The sequence below is a fragment of the Delphinus delphis genome, chromosome 2 (assembly GCF_949987515.2).
Source record: "Delphinus delphis chromosome 2, mDelDel1.2, whole genome shotgun sequence".
NCBI lineage: Eukaryota > Metazoa > Chordata > Mammalia > Artiodactyla > Delphinidae > Delphinus > Delphinus delphis.
Genome location: NC_082684.1, coordinates 87,070,576 through 87,087,354, shown reverse-complemented (window position 1 = coordinate 87,087,354; position 16,779 = coordinate 87,070,576). Strand labels below are relative to the sequence as shown.

Genomic DNA, 16,779 nt, shown 5'->3' with positions numbered 1-16,779 from the left:
TCACTGCTGAGGGTGTGGGTTCGATCCCTGGGTGGGGAACTAAGATCCAGGAAGCCGTGCAGTGGGACCAAAAAAAAAAGATCATTCTCCACTGGTAAAGTTTTGTCATTCAAAATGTTATATAAATAGGATCATACAGTATATAATCTTTGGGGATTGGCTTTTTTCAATTAGCATAAGTCCCAGGAGATCCATCTGAGTTGTTGGATGTATCAGTGGTTTGTTCCTTCTTATTGCTGAGTAGTGTTCCATGGTATGGATGTACCACAATTTGTTTAACCATTTGCCTATTGAAGGAAATCTGGGTTGATTCTAGATTTTGGCTAATGTAAATAAAGCTGCTATGAACATTTGCATACAGGTTTTTGTAAGTCTTCGTGTCTCTAGGATAAATGGCCAGGTGGGCAATTGCTGGGTCATATGGTAGTTGCCTGTTCAGTTCTTTTAAGAAACTGCTGAACTGTTTTCTAGAGTGGCTGTATCGTTTTACAGTCCCACTAGCAGTGTATGAGACATCCAATTTCTCTCCATTCTCACCAGCATTTGGTGTTGTCACTATTTTTTATTTTAGCCATTCTGATAAGTGTGTGATGATATCTCACTGAGGTTTTAATTTGCATTTCCCTAATGGCTAATGATGTTGAACATCTTTTCATGTGCTTCTCTGCCATCTGTACATCCTCTTCAAGGAAATGTCTGTTTATGTCTTTTGCCTATTTTCTAACTGGATTTTTTTTATTGTGTTTTGAGACTTCTTTATATATTCTATATATTAGTCCTTTGTAGCATATGTGGTTTGCAAATATTTTTCTCCTACTCTGTAGCTTGTCTTTTCATCCTCTTAAGAGGCTTTTTCCATAGAGCATGTTTTTAATTTTGATGAGGTCTGTTAATTTTTTTTTTTTTTTTGCGGTACACGGGCTTCTCACTGTTGTGGCCTCTCCCGTTGCAAAGCACAGGCTCCGGATGCACAGGCTCCACGGCCATGGCTCACGGGCCCAGCCGCTCCGCGGCATGTGGGATCTTCCCAGACCGGGGCATGAACCCATGTCCCCTGCATCGGCAGGCGGACTCTCAACCACTGCGCCACCAGGGAAGCCCTGTTAAATATTTTTAAGAGTGATATAAATACATAATTTATTTTAAAAAGAACTTATGAAAAGCAAATAGTCCATTCCCACCATTGATCCCCTTTCACAGAGGTAATGCTTTTTAAGTGTTTGTGCTTTTATTTCTTTGGGAGGTTATCTTCCTAGCTCTTAATACTGTTGTAAAACTAAGTAACACTGTTGTATTACCATTTCTTGTTTTATCAAATTAAGACACTTGAGTTCCATAATGAAAGATGAGGTTTTAACTCACAACAACATTCTCCTAATTTTTGATGATAATTGTTTTATTTCTTTCATTGGCTACTTCTGTATTTTTAAATAATATATTTAAACCTTTGTTTTCTTTTTCCATCAGTTTTGGATAGTGGAGAAAAGTTTAATATCAGTACTACTTTTTGTTTATAATTGGATTAATTTCAAGCCTCTTCTGATTCACCTGATCATTCTAATTAAATATTTATTGAGTATTTCCTATATGCAAAGCACTGTTGAGTTTTGGGGATGCAAAGTGATCAGAAGAGATAAGAAACCCTAGACCTTAATGGAGCTTACATTCTGGTATGGGATATAGCAATACATGATAGATAAGTAAAAATATATAGTATCTTAGACTCTGATAGGGCTGAAGAGAAAAATAAAGCAGAGAAGGGGATGGGAAACATCAAAGGAATTGCAAGTTTAGGTAGGGTGACTTAGGGGATGCTTTAGTGATGTGACATTTGACTAAAAATCTTAAGTAAGTGATCTCTACTATTATTTGGGATAAATGTAATCCATGCATAGAGAACAGCAAATGCAAAAGCCCTGAGAGAGGCATGTGCCTGGAATACTTGAGAAATGACAAGGAGGTTAGTGTGGCTGGCGTGGAGTGCTTGAGAGGAGTGGGAGAAGAGGTCAGGGAAGTAAAGAGGGAACCAGAATATATAAAGCCTTATGGATCATTGTGAGGAATTTGGCTGTTACTCTTAGGAAAGTATTTAACGGTTTTGAGCAGAGGAATGACATGATCTGACTTAGATTTAAACAGGATCACTCTGGCCGCTGGATCAAGAATAGACTGAAGAGTATACAATTTTTATTTGTCCATTATACCTCGATAAAGCTGGGAAAAATAAAAATTAAAAAAAAAAGCTCTTCAGATTAAATTTAAAAAGGAATAGTCTGAAGGGAGAGCAAGGGTAGAGTCAGGAAGACCTACTAGGAGACTACTGAAATAATTTAGGCAAAATGTGACAGTGGCTAGACCAGAGTAGAAGTGGATGAGGAGTGGTGAGATTCTGGGTTTTTGAAAATATGATTCAAAGATAGATTGGATGTGAAGTATGCAAGAGATGAAGGAGGTAACAGTGATTCCATGTTTTTCATTTGGGAACTAGAAGAATGGAGTTTCTGTTAATTGAGATGAGAAGACTGCAGGGGAAGTTCAGTTATAGACCTGTTACAGTTGAGCTGCCTTTTCAATTGCCAGTTGGAGGCAGTTGACAATGTGAATGTCTGGAGAAGGTCTAAGCTGGAGATTTAAAATTCCAGAGTCATAAGCATATGGATGATGTTCAAAGCCATGAGTCTGGATAAGATCACTAAGGGGGTGAGTTGTAGGTGAAGAAGAGGTCCAAGGACTCACTGTGCCTACAAGCGTTAGGAACTTGAAGAAAACCACCAAAAGAGACTGAGGAAGATCCAAGGTGTGTGGTTTGCGCTGTCTTTCATTTGCTCTTCTACTTTTTGTCATACACACTCTTGACTTTCTTTCCCTATGTTTCCTGAGGTCAGGCATCTGGTCCTCCCAGTTGTGTAGGTAACATTCTGTTTTATTTTTGTGGAAGTCTTTATTCAGTCCTTTTTTCTCTTCCTTGGATCATGGTCCCCAACTTTGCAAATTTATGTTTTCTTCTCTTTTATGCTTATTAAACTTATGCGTAATGGTCTTTATATGAAATGTTACAGGAGGCAAAAATGTCATCTATAATTCTGCCACCCAGAGGCTAATTGCTGTAAACATTTTGGCTTATTTTCCCTGTTGTTTTTTGTTGTTGTTGTGCATTTGATATACATAATTGACACATGGGAAGTAAAAGTTCGTGTGTTTCTTGACCTTTTTGCTTAACAACATGAGCAGTTAATTTCCCCTGCAATTAAAACTCTAAATAACATTTGCCCCTAGTTTTTTATTTTAAAAGTTTAAACCCACAGTAGAGATGAAAAGATACTATGCATTTTTTCAAAAGATACTATGCATTTTTCTGTGTGTGTGTATAAAATACACTGTTTTGAAACAAAGTTGCAGAAATCATAGTTCCCCTCAAATACTTTAGCATTCATCCCCTAAGAAAAATATTATCATAATACCCTTATCACACCTAAGAAAATATCGATTCTGTAAAACCTAGTAATAAGTGCATATTCAGATTTTCCAGGTTGTCTCAAAGATGGCTTTATTTTATATATATATATATATATATGTATTTTATCCAGTATCCAATCCAGATTATGGTTTACATGTTGTATTTGGTTGTTTTGAACATTTTTAATGGCTGCATAAATTCCATTTTATGGATTATGAAATTAGTTAATCATTTACCTACTGTTGGGCTTACAGTAGGTTGTTAGTCACAGTGAACTTCGAAAGTAAGTTTGTATCAGGATCTTTTCATATTTCAAATTATTTTTTACAGTTGAAATTACTAGGTATGAACATTTTTTAGAGCTCTTGATACATATTTCCCAGTTGTTCTGCAGAAAGGTTCTATTAGTTTATACTCTCATAAACAGTATGTGATAATGCTAATCTCACCTCAGGTTTGGGCAGCACTGAATAGTAGTACAGTATTTACAGTTTTTCTTTTCTAATTTGATTGGCAACAAATGGTTTCTCTGATATCTTACCTTTTTTTTTTTTTTCGCGGTACGCGGGCCTCTCACTGTTGTGGCCTCTCCCGTTGCGGAGCACAGGCTCCAGACGCGCAGGCTCAGCGGCTATGGCTCACGGGCCCAGCCGCTCTGCGGCATGTGGGATCTTCCCAGACTGGGGCCCCAACCCGTGTCCCCTGCATCAGCAGGCGGACTCTCAACCACTGCACCACCAGGGAAGCCCTGATTTCTTACATGTTTAAAGATACTTGTATTTCTTTTTTTTGTGAGCTGTCTTTTCTGTTGTTTGTCCATTCATATCTTGAGCTTCTTCTTACGAGTTCCTTGTATATTATGGAGACTATTTTGTTATATTGTTGCAGATATTTTTTCCTAATTGTTATGTGTGTTTTACTTTTGTTTATCGTTTTTTGACCTGTGATGTCTTCTTTTCAATACACAGATGTCTTACCTGAATTTTTTTCAGCCACTGTGGTTCTATGTTATGTATTCTAAGAATTTTTACTAAAATTCTTTTGTGAACTGTGTTCTATTAAATAGATGTTTTTTTTTTTTTTTTTTGTGCTACGCGGGCCTCTCACGGTTATGGCCTCTCCTGTTGTGGAGCACAGGCTCCGGACACGTGGCCATGTCTCAACGGGCCTAGCCGCTCCGCAGCATGTGGGATCCTCCCGGACTGGGGCACGAACCCGTGTCCCCTGCATCGGCAGGTGGACTCTTAACCACTGCGCCACCAGGGAAGCCCAATAGATGTATTTTTGAGCCCCTTCTCTGCACATCTAATGCACATCTTCTCTTGTCACTTGTCAGTAATTCTCTTGAGTGCAAGATTTTTCTATCCCTGCTCAGATTTTTTCAGAGAAAGATAAAAATCAAGTATGTTTGTTTCTTCCTCTGCCTCTTATTTGTATTACTTAATTCTGTACTACAGTGTTTTGAGTTGTTAACCTTTTAGGTGCCTTTTGTAGAAAGAAGCAATAATGGGGTGAGGTTTTTTACTTTTTCAAATTTGCTTAAAACGTGGTTGGTGTGTGGGGAGTCACAATAAAATTTAAAGAGTTCTTTGAGCAAAATATCCCGGCCTATCTGCGAACACATGATTGTGTCTTTTTGCTGTATAGTGTTTTGGGAATGTCAGTGGAATCTGCTCCTCCTGTGGGTGAAGAGAAGGAAGAAGAGGTGGAAGAGAAGGAGAAAAAGGAAAAAGAAGGAGATATTTCAGACGATACCACACACTCCCTTGGTGCTGAAGGTAGCTTTATGCCTTTTTCAGGATAGTAGATTGGTCTAACCCCTTTAACATGAGCATGCAGATGTCTAAATTTCTCCCTTTTATCAGGTTATAGATTTCTTATCATTAAATTGAGAATAGTCGTTAGGAAATTTGCTGGTAGCCTAAGATAATCCACCTAATTTGGTGTTCAGGAATTTTTAGCTCATTTTTTAGGCCCCTTTCTGCATACTGACTCCTACTTCTTTTGTATTCATTTGTTTTTCAAATATTTTGGGGATGCATGCCTTGTGGGGTGGAATTACAATATGAAGTACAGTGCTCTCTGCGTGTGTGTGCGCACGGCTTATGTATTTCTTTAGAAAGTAGAAATAGTCTACCTTTATTAGGTGCTTGTAAGGTTTTATGGTACACAGTTTTTGCTTCATTATGCATTTTCCCCCTTTGCTTTTAGTGCTTCTATTCTTAATTTTATTTTGAAAAAATTTGGGGTGCAGGGCTTTGATGTGAAAGACTTAATATGACCTTCTTTTGCTAAAGGGCAGCACCTTGCATAGTACATAATGTTGTGGGATGATACCTGATTTCTTGGGGTTTTCTTCCTAGATCCTGCCTCATCACAGCTGGGCTTTGGGGTTCTAGAACTTTCCCAGAGCCAGGATGTTGAGGAACAAACTCTGCCACGTGAAGCAGACAATCTACAGTCAGTAACCACCAACTCTGCTTATACTAGGCTATCTGATGTGGATGCTAATATTGGTACGTAACATGTTTTCTGGCATTTAGAGTTTGTTTATAAGTATTTTCCTCCCATGCTAGAGCTAGTTGTTTTTTCCTTGATATATCTTATAGCTATCTAAGTTAATATAATTAAAGTTAGTATAGTAAGGTTGTAGAGTTGTCTGGCGAGTACTTGTCAGTTGATGGCTTGCATACTAAGGTTTTTTGTAAGTGGGTAATTGGTTATTTTCCTTTCTGGAATGATGCCTGTATATATTTTCAGTTTGTATTTCTTTCTTTAATATCTTTGCCTTTTAAAAAGCATTTGGGACTACTTTTAGTACTTTGAAAAATTAAATATTTCCTTCCTGTCTTCTTCTAAAACTTTAAGCAATTAAGCATGAAGAACAGTCTAATGAAGGTATCCCCATGGCAGCACAGCCCAGTAAGGATATCCCTGTGGCACCACAGCCCAGTAAGGATGTATCTGTGGTAGAAGAGCAAAATTCACCACCTGCAAGGTAAACCAAGTTCTTTCTAGAAAGTATTTTTGGGTTTCTGCTATCAGGTTACACTCATTTCACTTGGCCAGGTGGAAACTTTTTTTAGAAATTCTTGATTTTTTTTTCCCCCCTTGCCTGGACATATTTATGGTCCAGTAGAAACATTTATTGTTTATGAATTCTCATTGTGTCATCTTATCTTTAGGCATATTACAAGTCCAATTTATTGCTGCTTTAACTGTAAGGATGATCCCTTAATCTTTGGTTGTTACTCCACCTCTCTGTTCTTTGTCTGCAGAGGCACTATCTCTCTGTGGTCTGTCTTTCTAAATTCTCTAGTGTTGTAAGAGTCAAAAGAATATTATATTTGAAAGTCTACTGTTTTTATACTTGAGGAGCACCCAGATTGCTTTGGGTCCTCAGGTATCCTGCGTCTGGTAGCTTATGGCATAGATAAATAGGGAGGTATTCTTTTCCCATGTCTTTCAGGCTCTTAACTTGGTGGGAATTGGGCAGTATACCTCTGTTCTGCCTATGGTGATTGTTGTATCCAAAACAGCATTGTCTCTGGTCAATACCTCAAGTTTAGATATGGCAGAGGACAAGTGGGATGCTTCCATTTTGGAGAAGGGACTGAGTAAACATTTAGTATTCTTTTGTTTCTTCCTTCAGTAGAAACAGTGGGGAATGGGGTACTGAACAAAGTTGAATATCAAGAGAGGTGGTCTTTCTAATGCAAAACACTCAGTTTAACATTCCGCTTTTCCTTAGGAAATTACTCTCTAGGTAGTTTTGCTATCCTGTTTACTCTGGGGAATGGTAGAGTAGGTGAACCGCCTAAGTCTCTGGAACGGAGCCAGCAGTGAGTGTCTTACATGTGTAAGTAGTATTTGTGTGAAGGAGTCTTGGTTTGGGGCTTGGGTTGAGTAGATCAGATCAAAAAGGTCAGCAGAAGATAAAGTGTGTGGCTGGTGCAGAGGATGATTTACATCCAAGCTCTTTCTGTGGGAGGTCATTGTTCTGGCATTGCTGCCGTCTGGATCACACTGCTTCATGCACCTCTAGATAACAATGTATGAAACAAAAATCCCTAACTCACTTATCAGAAATCTTGGACAGCATGCAGCACTGCAGTGAGCAGAGTGGAAAAGAGGTATTGCTTTGTGAGAGACTGAGACACACTTTGAAATGGGCTGAGGGCTTTGCATCATTATAAAGCGTAGCTTATTTCACTTTTAATAAATAGTTTCTGGAAGTTTTGAAATTAAAAAAGGAAAACACACAAAACAGGAAATGCTTCTTTCTTCAAAGATGAAAGCCTTTGAACATGGTAACTTTTTTTCCTGGTGATACGAATTTCCTAGGTCAGAGGACATGCCTGCTAGTCCCAAAGGCTCTCTTGCTGCTGTGGAAACAAAAGAACAAATATCTGTTCAGGAACTTCTGGAAGGTGGGATGCAGATTCAGAAGTCACCAGAGCCTGAGGTTTTGTCAACTCAGGAAGACTTGTTTGACCAGAGCAATAAAACAGGTACAAAGAGTAATTCGTTGCCGTAGCTCTTCTTTTCTGAAGATCTAAACTTTTATTTCTGTTCTGAAACTACTGTTTTAAGTCAGAAGGCACTTTATAGGTGTGCAGACTTGTTTGTGGTATGGAAGGAAAGTACGTTTCTAGCTGATTGATGAGAAGGGCTTTTTGGAAATAATTGCTATTTAGCGTGTGGTAACATAATTTTCTTTCTCTTTTGGAAATGGAGATACTGAAGAATACTAGCTAATAATATGGCAGATTTAATGTTATGGAAAGAGTAGCTATTTCTGTTATCATAAGTCTTCAAATCTTAAATATGATAATTAAGTGAAGAATTTCATGTTCACCTGGGTAACAGTCACTTATTCATCTGTTTATTAGTTCCTCTGCCACAAATAGGAAGTTATGGTCCAGCAGAAAGAATATAATACCTTTAGAAGACTAGAATGGTATTTGTTTCACCTTTCATTAACCCCCACCAGTGCCCCATGCTGCAACCTCACAGAGCCAGAAAGCTTCAGTAACAATCAGCAAAATATGATGTATTGGTTGTAAGTAGGGAGGAAGAGAAGGTTATACTCCGGTACTATGCTGTGAATGTGTGCAGGACATACAGAGCATCACCAAGAAACCTTTTCTGGTCTCTCATTAAAGCTACAAGGTTGTATTTAAGAAATTTCTTTATTCTTGCAATTAATACAGCTGATACTTCATTTGTTGCTAAGGAGAAGGGACCAACAGGAGCCTCTTCATAGTATAAATCAGTAATGACTGCTCATATATCCTTTTACTTGTGCTTTAGTATTTTTTCTGTCTTTTGAGGAGCCCAGGTTCTAATCATGAAAATTGTTGCGTTCATATCATCAGGTGTCATGCACATCGTTTTGACTTCTCCCATCTGCATCATGGCATGAGCTTTACTTCACCTTAGGTAGACCTTGGAATAAAGGGCTCGCTTGCTGTCTTATAATAGAAACTTGACCAGAAAGAAGAGCAGCCAAGGAGAGGTTTAAGCGTCCTGGCTTTTCTTCTCCAAGCTTTAATCATGACAGAAAGGACTAAGGAGTTCTTTTTGTCAATTCTTTATTAAAGAAACCCATAATTCATTAGGGAGAGGATGTTTAATGGTCACTCAAGATTTGTGTTAGTGTGGCATTCCACTAATTGTACAGCAGTTAGAAAACAGTTTCTACCCTCTTGGAACATGGGTGGATATATGAATATTATGCTTTTTGTACTACTGAGTGTGTTTTGTTTTTTGTTTTTTTGACAGTTCAGTAATGTCAATATGAGAAGTAAATGCAACTAGAATTTTTTTTTTTTTCTCAGTAGCTTCTGATGGTTGCTGTACTCCTTCAAGGGAAGAAGGTGGGTGTTCTCTGGCTTCCACGCCTGCCACCACTTTGCACCTCCTGCAGCTCTCTGGTCAGAGGTCTCTTGTTCAGGAGAGTCTTTCCACGTAAGTAAGCCTAAAATAACCCTTTCAAGGAAACATGTGCCTGATGGTTTTAGGCTAAGGTTGAAAGAGCTAAAGTTGGTAGTCCAGAAGTCTTTTTGAAACTGAAAAGTAAACTCTAGGCTTAAGAATTTTGGGGAATAAGAACTTAGTGGAATTATCGAAGGCAGGTAGATCTGCTTTCCCATTTGGAGATTTTAAAATTGTAGCCCAAAAGTTTCACCAGGAAAGAAACTGCCCAGTTATTTAGAGACTGTTACATGTCCAAAACAAGCTGCCTGCTGCTCCATTTGGCTAGCAGTTCTTCCCAGCTAATGGCATAGGGGTGCAGAAGAGGTTATGCTAGAGTTGACAGTAGTTGGATTTCTTTATCCGTATTAGGGCAAAGAGGTTGCTTTTTTTTTTTTTAATAAGAATATACATGATCTTTCTCATAGGCAAAAAATGGAGTAAATATTTGTCTCAAATCTGCAGATGAATTAATTTTTTTAGCACTATCTCATCCTGCTTTTCAGTCATGATGTCTTTGTGTCTGGTCATTTACTTTCTCTTGTAATCATATGACTTTTCCCTTAATCTTTTTTTTTTTTTTAATTCTAATTTTGGATATGTGTGGTGTGAGAAATAGTTATTGAAGTATTGTTCATGGCTCTTCTACCAAGGTCGGTTAGCTGTTTGAGAGAAGCACTAATAAGTACTTGAATGAGTTACAGATATTTTTGCTGTTAAAAAGTAGAAAGCAAGTGCGAAGCTGTAGCTGTGGTAAAATAACCTGTGGCTCTCTCTTTGTATAAAGGAATTCCTCAGACCTTGTTGCTCCTTCCCCTGACGCCTTCCGATCTACCCCCTTTATCGTTCCTAGCAGTCCCACAGAGCAAGAAGGGAGAAAAGGTGAGCTCTCTTGATCTATCTGTTGATCTCAGGTTAGAAGAGGGGCAGCACTTCTTCTGCCTTGTGAAGTGTACTGTTCCTTTACATGTTAGAACACTGTGACCTCAACTATTCGCTAGGACTCATGTCTAAGCTTCAGGGGAGTGGCCTAGTGTTAAATGCTTTCCTCAGTTCTTTGCTCTTCTAGCACTGATTCTTCTGAGAGTTCTCTATTGACAGTTTAATTTTTGAAAAGACCCTTAAGGGAAAATTGTTCAAGTTGAACTCAAATGAATTATCAATAGTATAATGAAGACCTTTATTGCTATTGGCCTAATAGTGTCCAGCAACATGATAGCATGTTACTGGTCAGAGGGAACCAAAAATTGTTTCTTTTGCTCTTTATAGGTTATTTCTGCTATTATCAAAGCAGTTTTAGCCAAAGAGTCATTAGGAGCAGGTGGTAGAAATTTTGGCTTAATTCCCTTCCTCCTTTGAGGACCTAGTGATTTTATATTACTTTATACACAAGAAAGTTTTTCTTTTTACTTAATTTGTGTCATTATCTAAACCTCTATTGCTCTCTTCTAGTCTCCTATCCAGTCATTCAAGATATTTCTAAATTTTTCCTACTTCTACAAAGCCTTTTCCAATAAATTCCATGATTTTTTTCCTTTTCATTCTTTCATATATCAGTAATGGTACAATAGCTAGTATTTATTGAACACTTATTTTATGCCAGGCACTGTTCTTTTTGCTTCTCTTTCGTTCTGGGTTCTTCTGTTTGTTTCTTTGTTTGTTTGTTTGTTTTTTAAATCCTCACAACATTCCTAAGAAGTAGGTGTTACTTTTATCCCCATTTTACAGATGAGAAAATGGAGGCACAGAGAGATTTCACAACTAAGTCCACAGAGGCAGGATTTGAACTTGGGCAGCTGCCTCCAGAGCCTGTGCTCATGGGTTTTCATTTACCCATGACAAAATTTAATCTTAGACTTTCTTCTGTCACAGAGTTTGTGTCTGGCTATTTTCTCTTGAAATCAATGTAGGTATCCAAATGGACTAATATCATTCTAAGCATAACATGATTAGTGATATCTTCAGTTAAAAATAAAAGTGAATCCATTCTACAAAAAAGGCTGTTAATGCAAGTTAAGTTTGGCTTATCCTTAGAACCATTTTTTCTATCTGTAGTGTGAACACTGAAGATATATAAAAGTAATTATATTAAAAATGCTCTCTCCCTGACTGTAAACATAATTAGTACTTACTGTGGAAAGTTTGGAAAGCATATGGGAAAGTAATGAGAAGAAAATAAAAATCACCTGTGATACCACAGTCCAGATATAATTAGTATTTGGATATGTGTTTCCTTTCAGAGTGTTTTCTATGCATAAATATAAAGAAGTATGTTTACACAAGTGGGATCATGTTATGTATATGATTCAGTGTTCTTTTTTTTTATGTAACATTGTATTTTCCTTTGTTAATTTTAGATTTAATGCATTTGCTTAATATGTGCATAACTATGCAACTGTATGGTTTTTTGTATTTTGCTGTTGTTGTCTAAGAATATTAACCTAAAGCCTTTTTATATGTAGTGCTTAGAACAGTCCTTAATAAGTGCTTTGTCACGGCAATAAAGATAAAAAGGTGTAATGAAAATACTTAACACAGCTGTGGTAGGGAAATAAAGGCCTACAGCATCAGTTCCCGAACATAGCATTAGAGTGGAGTGTGCGTTTGAGGCCAAGCTAAGCAGCAGGGGTAGGTATTGAGGTGGAGGTGGGGCGGGTACCTGGTAGCATGAATGTGGATTATAGGGAAAAACTAAATGGCATAGGTACTTTGTGAGAGTGGTCTAATGGAAGCCTGTTTGGGGTCAAGCTGTAAGATAGGGGAAAAGGGGTTGATGAATCAAATACCTAGCAAGCTAGGCTGGCTCTGAGGAAGATCCTGTTAGCCTACAGGTGGGTAGGATACTATACGAAAAGCAGTGTTTTGTGTTTTGTTTGTGTTTATGTTTCCCTCCTGAGCAATTTGTCTCAGGATTAGTGTCCTGTACTCTGTTCTTTGATAAATCATTGCTGCTTGTCACTGATAGATTTTTTTTTTCCTTCTTCTCTATTTGTCCTGGCATCCACCTCTCTGCACTTAGCAGTTAATGCAAATAAAATGAGTTCATAAATATGTAGATATTTACTTAGAGTGATGAACAAGTTCACTGCCTTTCAAGGCCTGTGGTTAAATTAGGTGCCATTAATCTGGGCGTTCCTATGCAAATGTGAAAACTGAGCTATAATCAGGAAAGGGTCTGAGAGGAACCTAGTTAATTTACTATCATATGGATGGATGGGTATCCCTAGATGAACCCTATTTTAATCTATATCTGAGTATTTTAGGAGTGTGGACTTCCCTCCCCCAGGGGAATAAAGTGTTGCTAGATTTCCAGGACTCAATCTTCTATTAACCTATCAGCTTTTCTGAAAATTGTCACTGTTTTTTTTAGGGATGAAAATATCTGAATATAATTGTTATTAGTGGTATTGGAACATGAATAGTATTGATGAGTGCTTATTTCTCAATTTGTGTTTCCTATTTTAAACTAGATGAGCCAATGGATATGTCAGTGTTATCTGAAGGGGGAGAGTCTTTTCAGAAGAAACTCAAAGGTGATGAACCGGTAGGGATAGAAAACCCTCCTCTCCCACCTGAGCCCACTATATCACCACAAGCCTCAACACCGGTATCTCAGAGCACACCAGTCTTCACTCCTGGGTCACTTCCTGTTCCATCCCAGCCTGAGTTTTCTCATGTGAGTATCATAGAAAAAGTTTTTTCCTTCTAACATGTTTTTTTTTTTAAACAACTGTATTGAGGTATAATTTAGAAACCATAAAACTCACCCATTTTAAGTGTATAGTTTAGTGATATTTTAGTAAATTTACAGAATTGTGCAGCTGTTATCAGAATCTAGTTTTAGAACATTTCCAGGGTCATCTAACATCTTGATGTACTTTTTATGTTTGAATTTTGTACTATGTCTTTTTTTTTTTTAACATCTTTATTGGAGTATAATTTGTACTGTGTCTTTAACTTCTTAAAAATGTTGCTTTGAAATTGAAAGGGGGCATTAGTCATTATTCTGCCTTAACACATGAACTTCTCACTAAATCAACCCTAGGCTCTCCACCAGTTGTCAATATCTCCTTTCAAGATGTTCAGGGGCCTCAAACTTTTTCATTTTGGAGAAACCACTTTTGGAGCCTCCTGAGTTCTAATCTGTGCTATTACCTTCTGTTCCTGGTATATAACTGTCACCTCCCTTTCATTGTCTTTGGAGATTGTCCTTACCTGTCTTTGTGTTGGATTCCTCTTGGGCTCCGTGTCTTCTTGCTTGGTTTATTCCCTCATTTTGATGGAGGACATTCTTTAGTAGCATACTTTCTACCCTCATACATGATTCATAGTTTGTAGGAGTATAGAATTTTAGGTTGGAAATAATTTTCCTTTAAACTTTTGAGAGCATCGCTCTACCGTCTTCAGACTTCCAGTGTTGCTGTTGAGAAGTGTGGCCAGTTTGATTTTGATCTTTAATATGTGAGCTGTTTTTTTTCCTTACTGGAATCTTGTAGATTTTTCTTTTTATCCCCAGTGTTCTGAAACTTCCAGACCCTTGGCATAGGTCTGTTTCCTTCATTGTGTTGGTAAGCCCTCTCAATCTAGAAACTCAAGCCCTTCAGTTCAGGGATATTTAATTATTTAATTTCTTCCCCTTTGTTCTTTTTTTTTCTTAATGGAGTACCTATTGTTCGGATATTCATATTCCTAGAATAGTTTTGTAATTTTATTATTCTGTGTCCTACTTCCCATCTCTCTCTCCTTTTGTTTAACTTTCTGGATGATTTCCTCAACTATTTTTTTTTAAAACTTAAAAAAACCCTCACTTTATTGAGATATAATTCACACATCGTGGTGTTCACCCTTTTAAAGTGTATAATCTAGTGGCTTTTAGTATATTCACAAAGTTGTATAGTTATTCACCAGAGTCTAAATTTTTTTTTTTTTTTTGCGGTATGCGGGCCTCTCACTGTTGTGGCCTCTCCGGTTGCGGAGCACAGGCTCCGGACGCGCAGGCTCAGCGGCCATGGCTCACGGGCCCAGCCGGTCCGTGGCATGTGGGATCTTCCCGGACCAGGGCACAAACCCGTGTCCCCTGCATCGGCAGGCGGAATCTCAACCACTGCGCCACCAGGGAAGCCCCAGAGTCTAATTTTAGAACATTTTCATCACGCTCCCCCTCCACCCCCAACAAAAGACCCCATGCTTATTAACAGTCACTCCCATTTCCCCCACCCCCAGCCCTAGTCAATCACTAGTCTACTTTGTGTCTCTATGGATTTGCCTGTTCTGGGCATTTCACATAAGTGGAATTATACAATATGTAGTCTTTGGTGACTGTTTTCTTTACTGTAATGTTTTCACAGTTCATCCACGTTCTGACATGTATCAGAACTTCATTCCTTTTTATTCTGAATAATACTGTGTATGTACATACCGCGTTTTATTCATCCATTTATCAGTTGATGGACATTTGGGTTGTTTCCCCTTCTTGGCTATTATAAATAATGCTGTGTACATTTGTGCGCAAGCTTTTGCGCAGATGTGTATTTTTATTTTTCTTGTGTATAATTAGGAGTGCAACTGCCAGGTTCAACCATTTTTTAACTTTCTCTGAGACATTAATTTCTACTCTTGGATTTTTCATTTCTATACTCTTTTTTTTCCTTGATTGTTCTCCCTTTTTAAAAAAAAATAGCATTTTGTCATTTCATGGGTATACTATCTTATCTCCTTAATGATATTAGTAATAGTTTCTGAGAAGTTTTCTCCCTGCAATAGTCACTATTTCTTCAAATAGATTTTAGTTAGTTTTGTTAGTTTTGATGTTTGACTTTTAAAGAGGCTTTCCTCAAGAGTCTGATAATAATCCTTGATTTTCTGACTGCTTTAAGAGTGAAATCCCAGAAAACTGATTAGAAGTTCTGAATTGGTGGTTAGTGCTTCATGTGTCTGGAATTTACTGTAGTGTGACATGCAGGGCCATTTTTGGGGTCCCCTAATGTCAGTATCTTGATTTATCTTGTCTTGTTCACGTTCCCTCCTGTCTGCCATTGCTTTAGAAGTCTATGATGGAAGAGGACTGGGGGTGTTGAGAGGCAGGTGCAGGTTCCATTGAATATGTAAATTTTCATTTAATCTCCCTGTTTTCAGTCTGGTACTTTCTGATAACTGTGCCTCTTTTCCTCCAGTTCAGGGATGCTCTGTTTTACCCTCTCCAGGGCAGAGGAGGGTCAGGAAGAGCGAATCTGGGGATTAAACTGCTTCTTAAATAGATTTCCAGCCAGTGTTCCTCCTGTTTTTAGCACTACCCTCATCACCACTTCCAGAGTTACCTGGGCTACTGCCAAGTTCTGAATCTTTTTTGGGACATGGTAGTTCTGAGGTATAATTTGGGTTACTTCTTAGCTTTCTCCACTGCTGTCTTAGGAATTCAGTTTTCAGTAGTCTGCTAGATGGATGACCACTCTTGCAAAATTTTATTGTGGTTATCTGTTCTTTGTTCTCTTTTTCTTTCTTTTTTTTTTAAAATAAATTTGTTTATTTAGTTATTTATGGCTGCATTGGGTCTTAGTTGCTGCGTGCGGGCTTTCTCTAGTTGCGGTGAGCAGGGGCTACTCTTTGCAGTGCGCGAGCTTCTCATTGCGGTGGATTCTCTTGTTGCAGAGCACAGGCTCTAGGCTCACGGACTTCAGTAGTTGTGGCTCACGGGCTCTAGAGCACAGGCTCAGTAGTTGTGGTGTATGGGCTTAGTTGTTGCGCGGCATGTGGGATCTTCCTGGACCAGGGCTCGAACCCATGTCCCCTGCATTGGCAGGCAGATTCTTAACCACTGCGCCACCAGGGAAATCCCTGTTCTCTTTTTCTTGAAAATGCATTTTAAAAAAAAATCCCTTTACCATTGCTTAGTGAGATTTTGGAAGAGAGTTAAAGAAAATGTGTGTATTAAATCCACTGTTTTTATTTGGAAGTTCCATACTTTTTTCTTTATGTATCAAACTCCTTACATGTTAGTCTTTTTTTTTTTTTTTTTTTCTTGCGGTTTGCGGGCCTCTCACTGTTGTGGCCTTTCCCGTTGTGGAGCACAGGCTCTGGACGCGCAGGCTCAGTGTCCATGGCTCACGGGCCCAGCCGCTCTGCGGCACGTGGGATCTTCCTGGACCGGGGCACGAACCCATGTCCCCTGTATCGGCAGGCGGACTCTCAACCACTGCGCCACCAGGGAAGCCCACATGTTAGTCTTAATGACTCACCTTTGCACATTTGTTATTTCTTCTGTAGATTGGTTATGGAAGTCCAAGTGAACCTAATTTTGATGTTGTAATATCTATTTATTAATTTTTGTTTGCGTTGGGTCTTTGTTG

The 16,779-nt window shown here is 38.4% G+C and overlaps 1 protein-coding gene across 4 annotated transcripts in view; it reads left to right on the top strand.

Moving 5' to 3' along the window:
- TP53BP1 (tumor protein p53 binding protein 1) overlaps positions 1–16,779 on the top strand; it is a 66,189-nt gene that overhangs the window by 4,009 nt on the left and 45,401 nt on the right. For 3 of the 4 annotated variants that reach the window (XM_060005115.1, XM_060005116.1, XM_060005113.1), the window contains exons 5-11: positions 5,105–5,235; positions 5,821–5,973; positions 6,326–6,455; positions 7,802–7,968; positions 9,298–9,427; positions 10,221–10,315; positions 12,904–13,109. In XM_060005115.1, coding sequence (XP_059861098.1) covers positions 5,105–5,235; positions 5,821–5,973; positions 6,326–6,455; positions 7,802–7,968; positions 9,298–9,427; positions 10,221–10,315; positions 12,904–13,109 — 1,012 coding nt within the window. The remainder of the gene's footprint in view (positions 1–5,104; positions 5,236–5,820; positions 5,974–6,325; positions 6,456–7,801; positions 7,969–9,297; positions 9,428–10,220; positions 10,316–12,903; positions 13,110–16,779) is intronic. The other variant, XM_060005114.1, reaches the window with a different exon arrangement.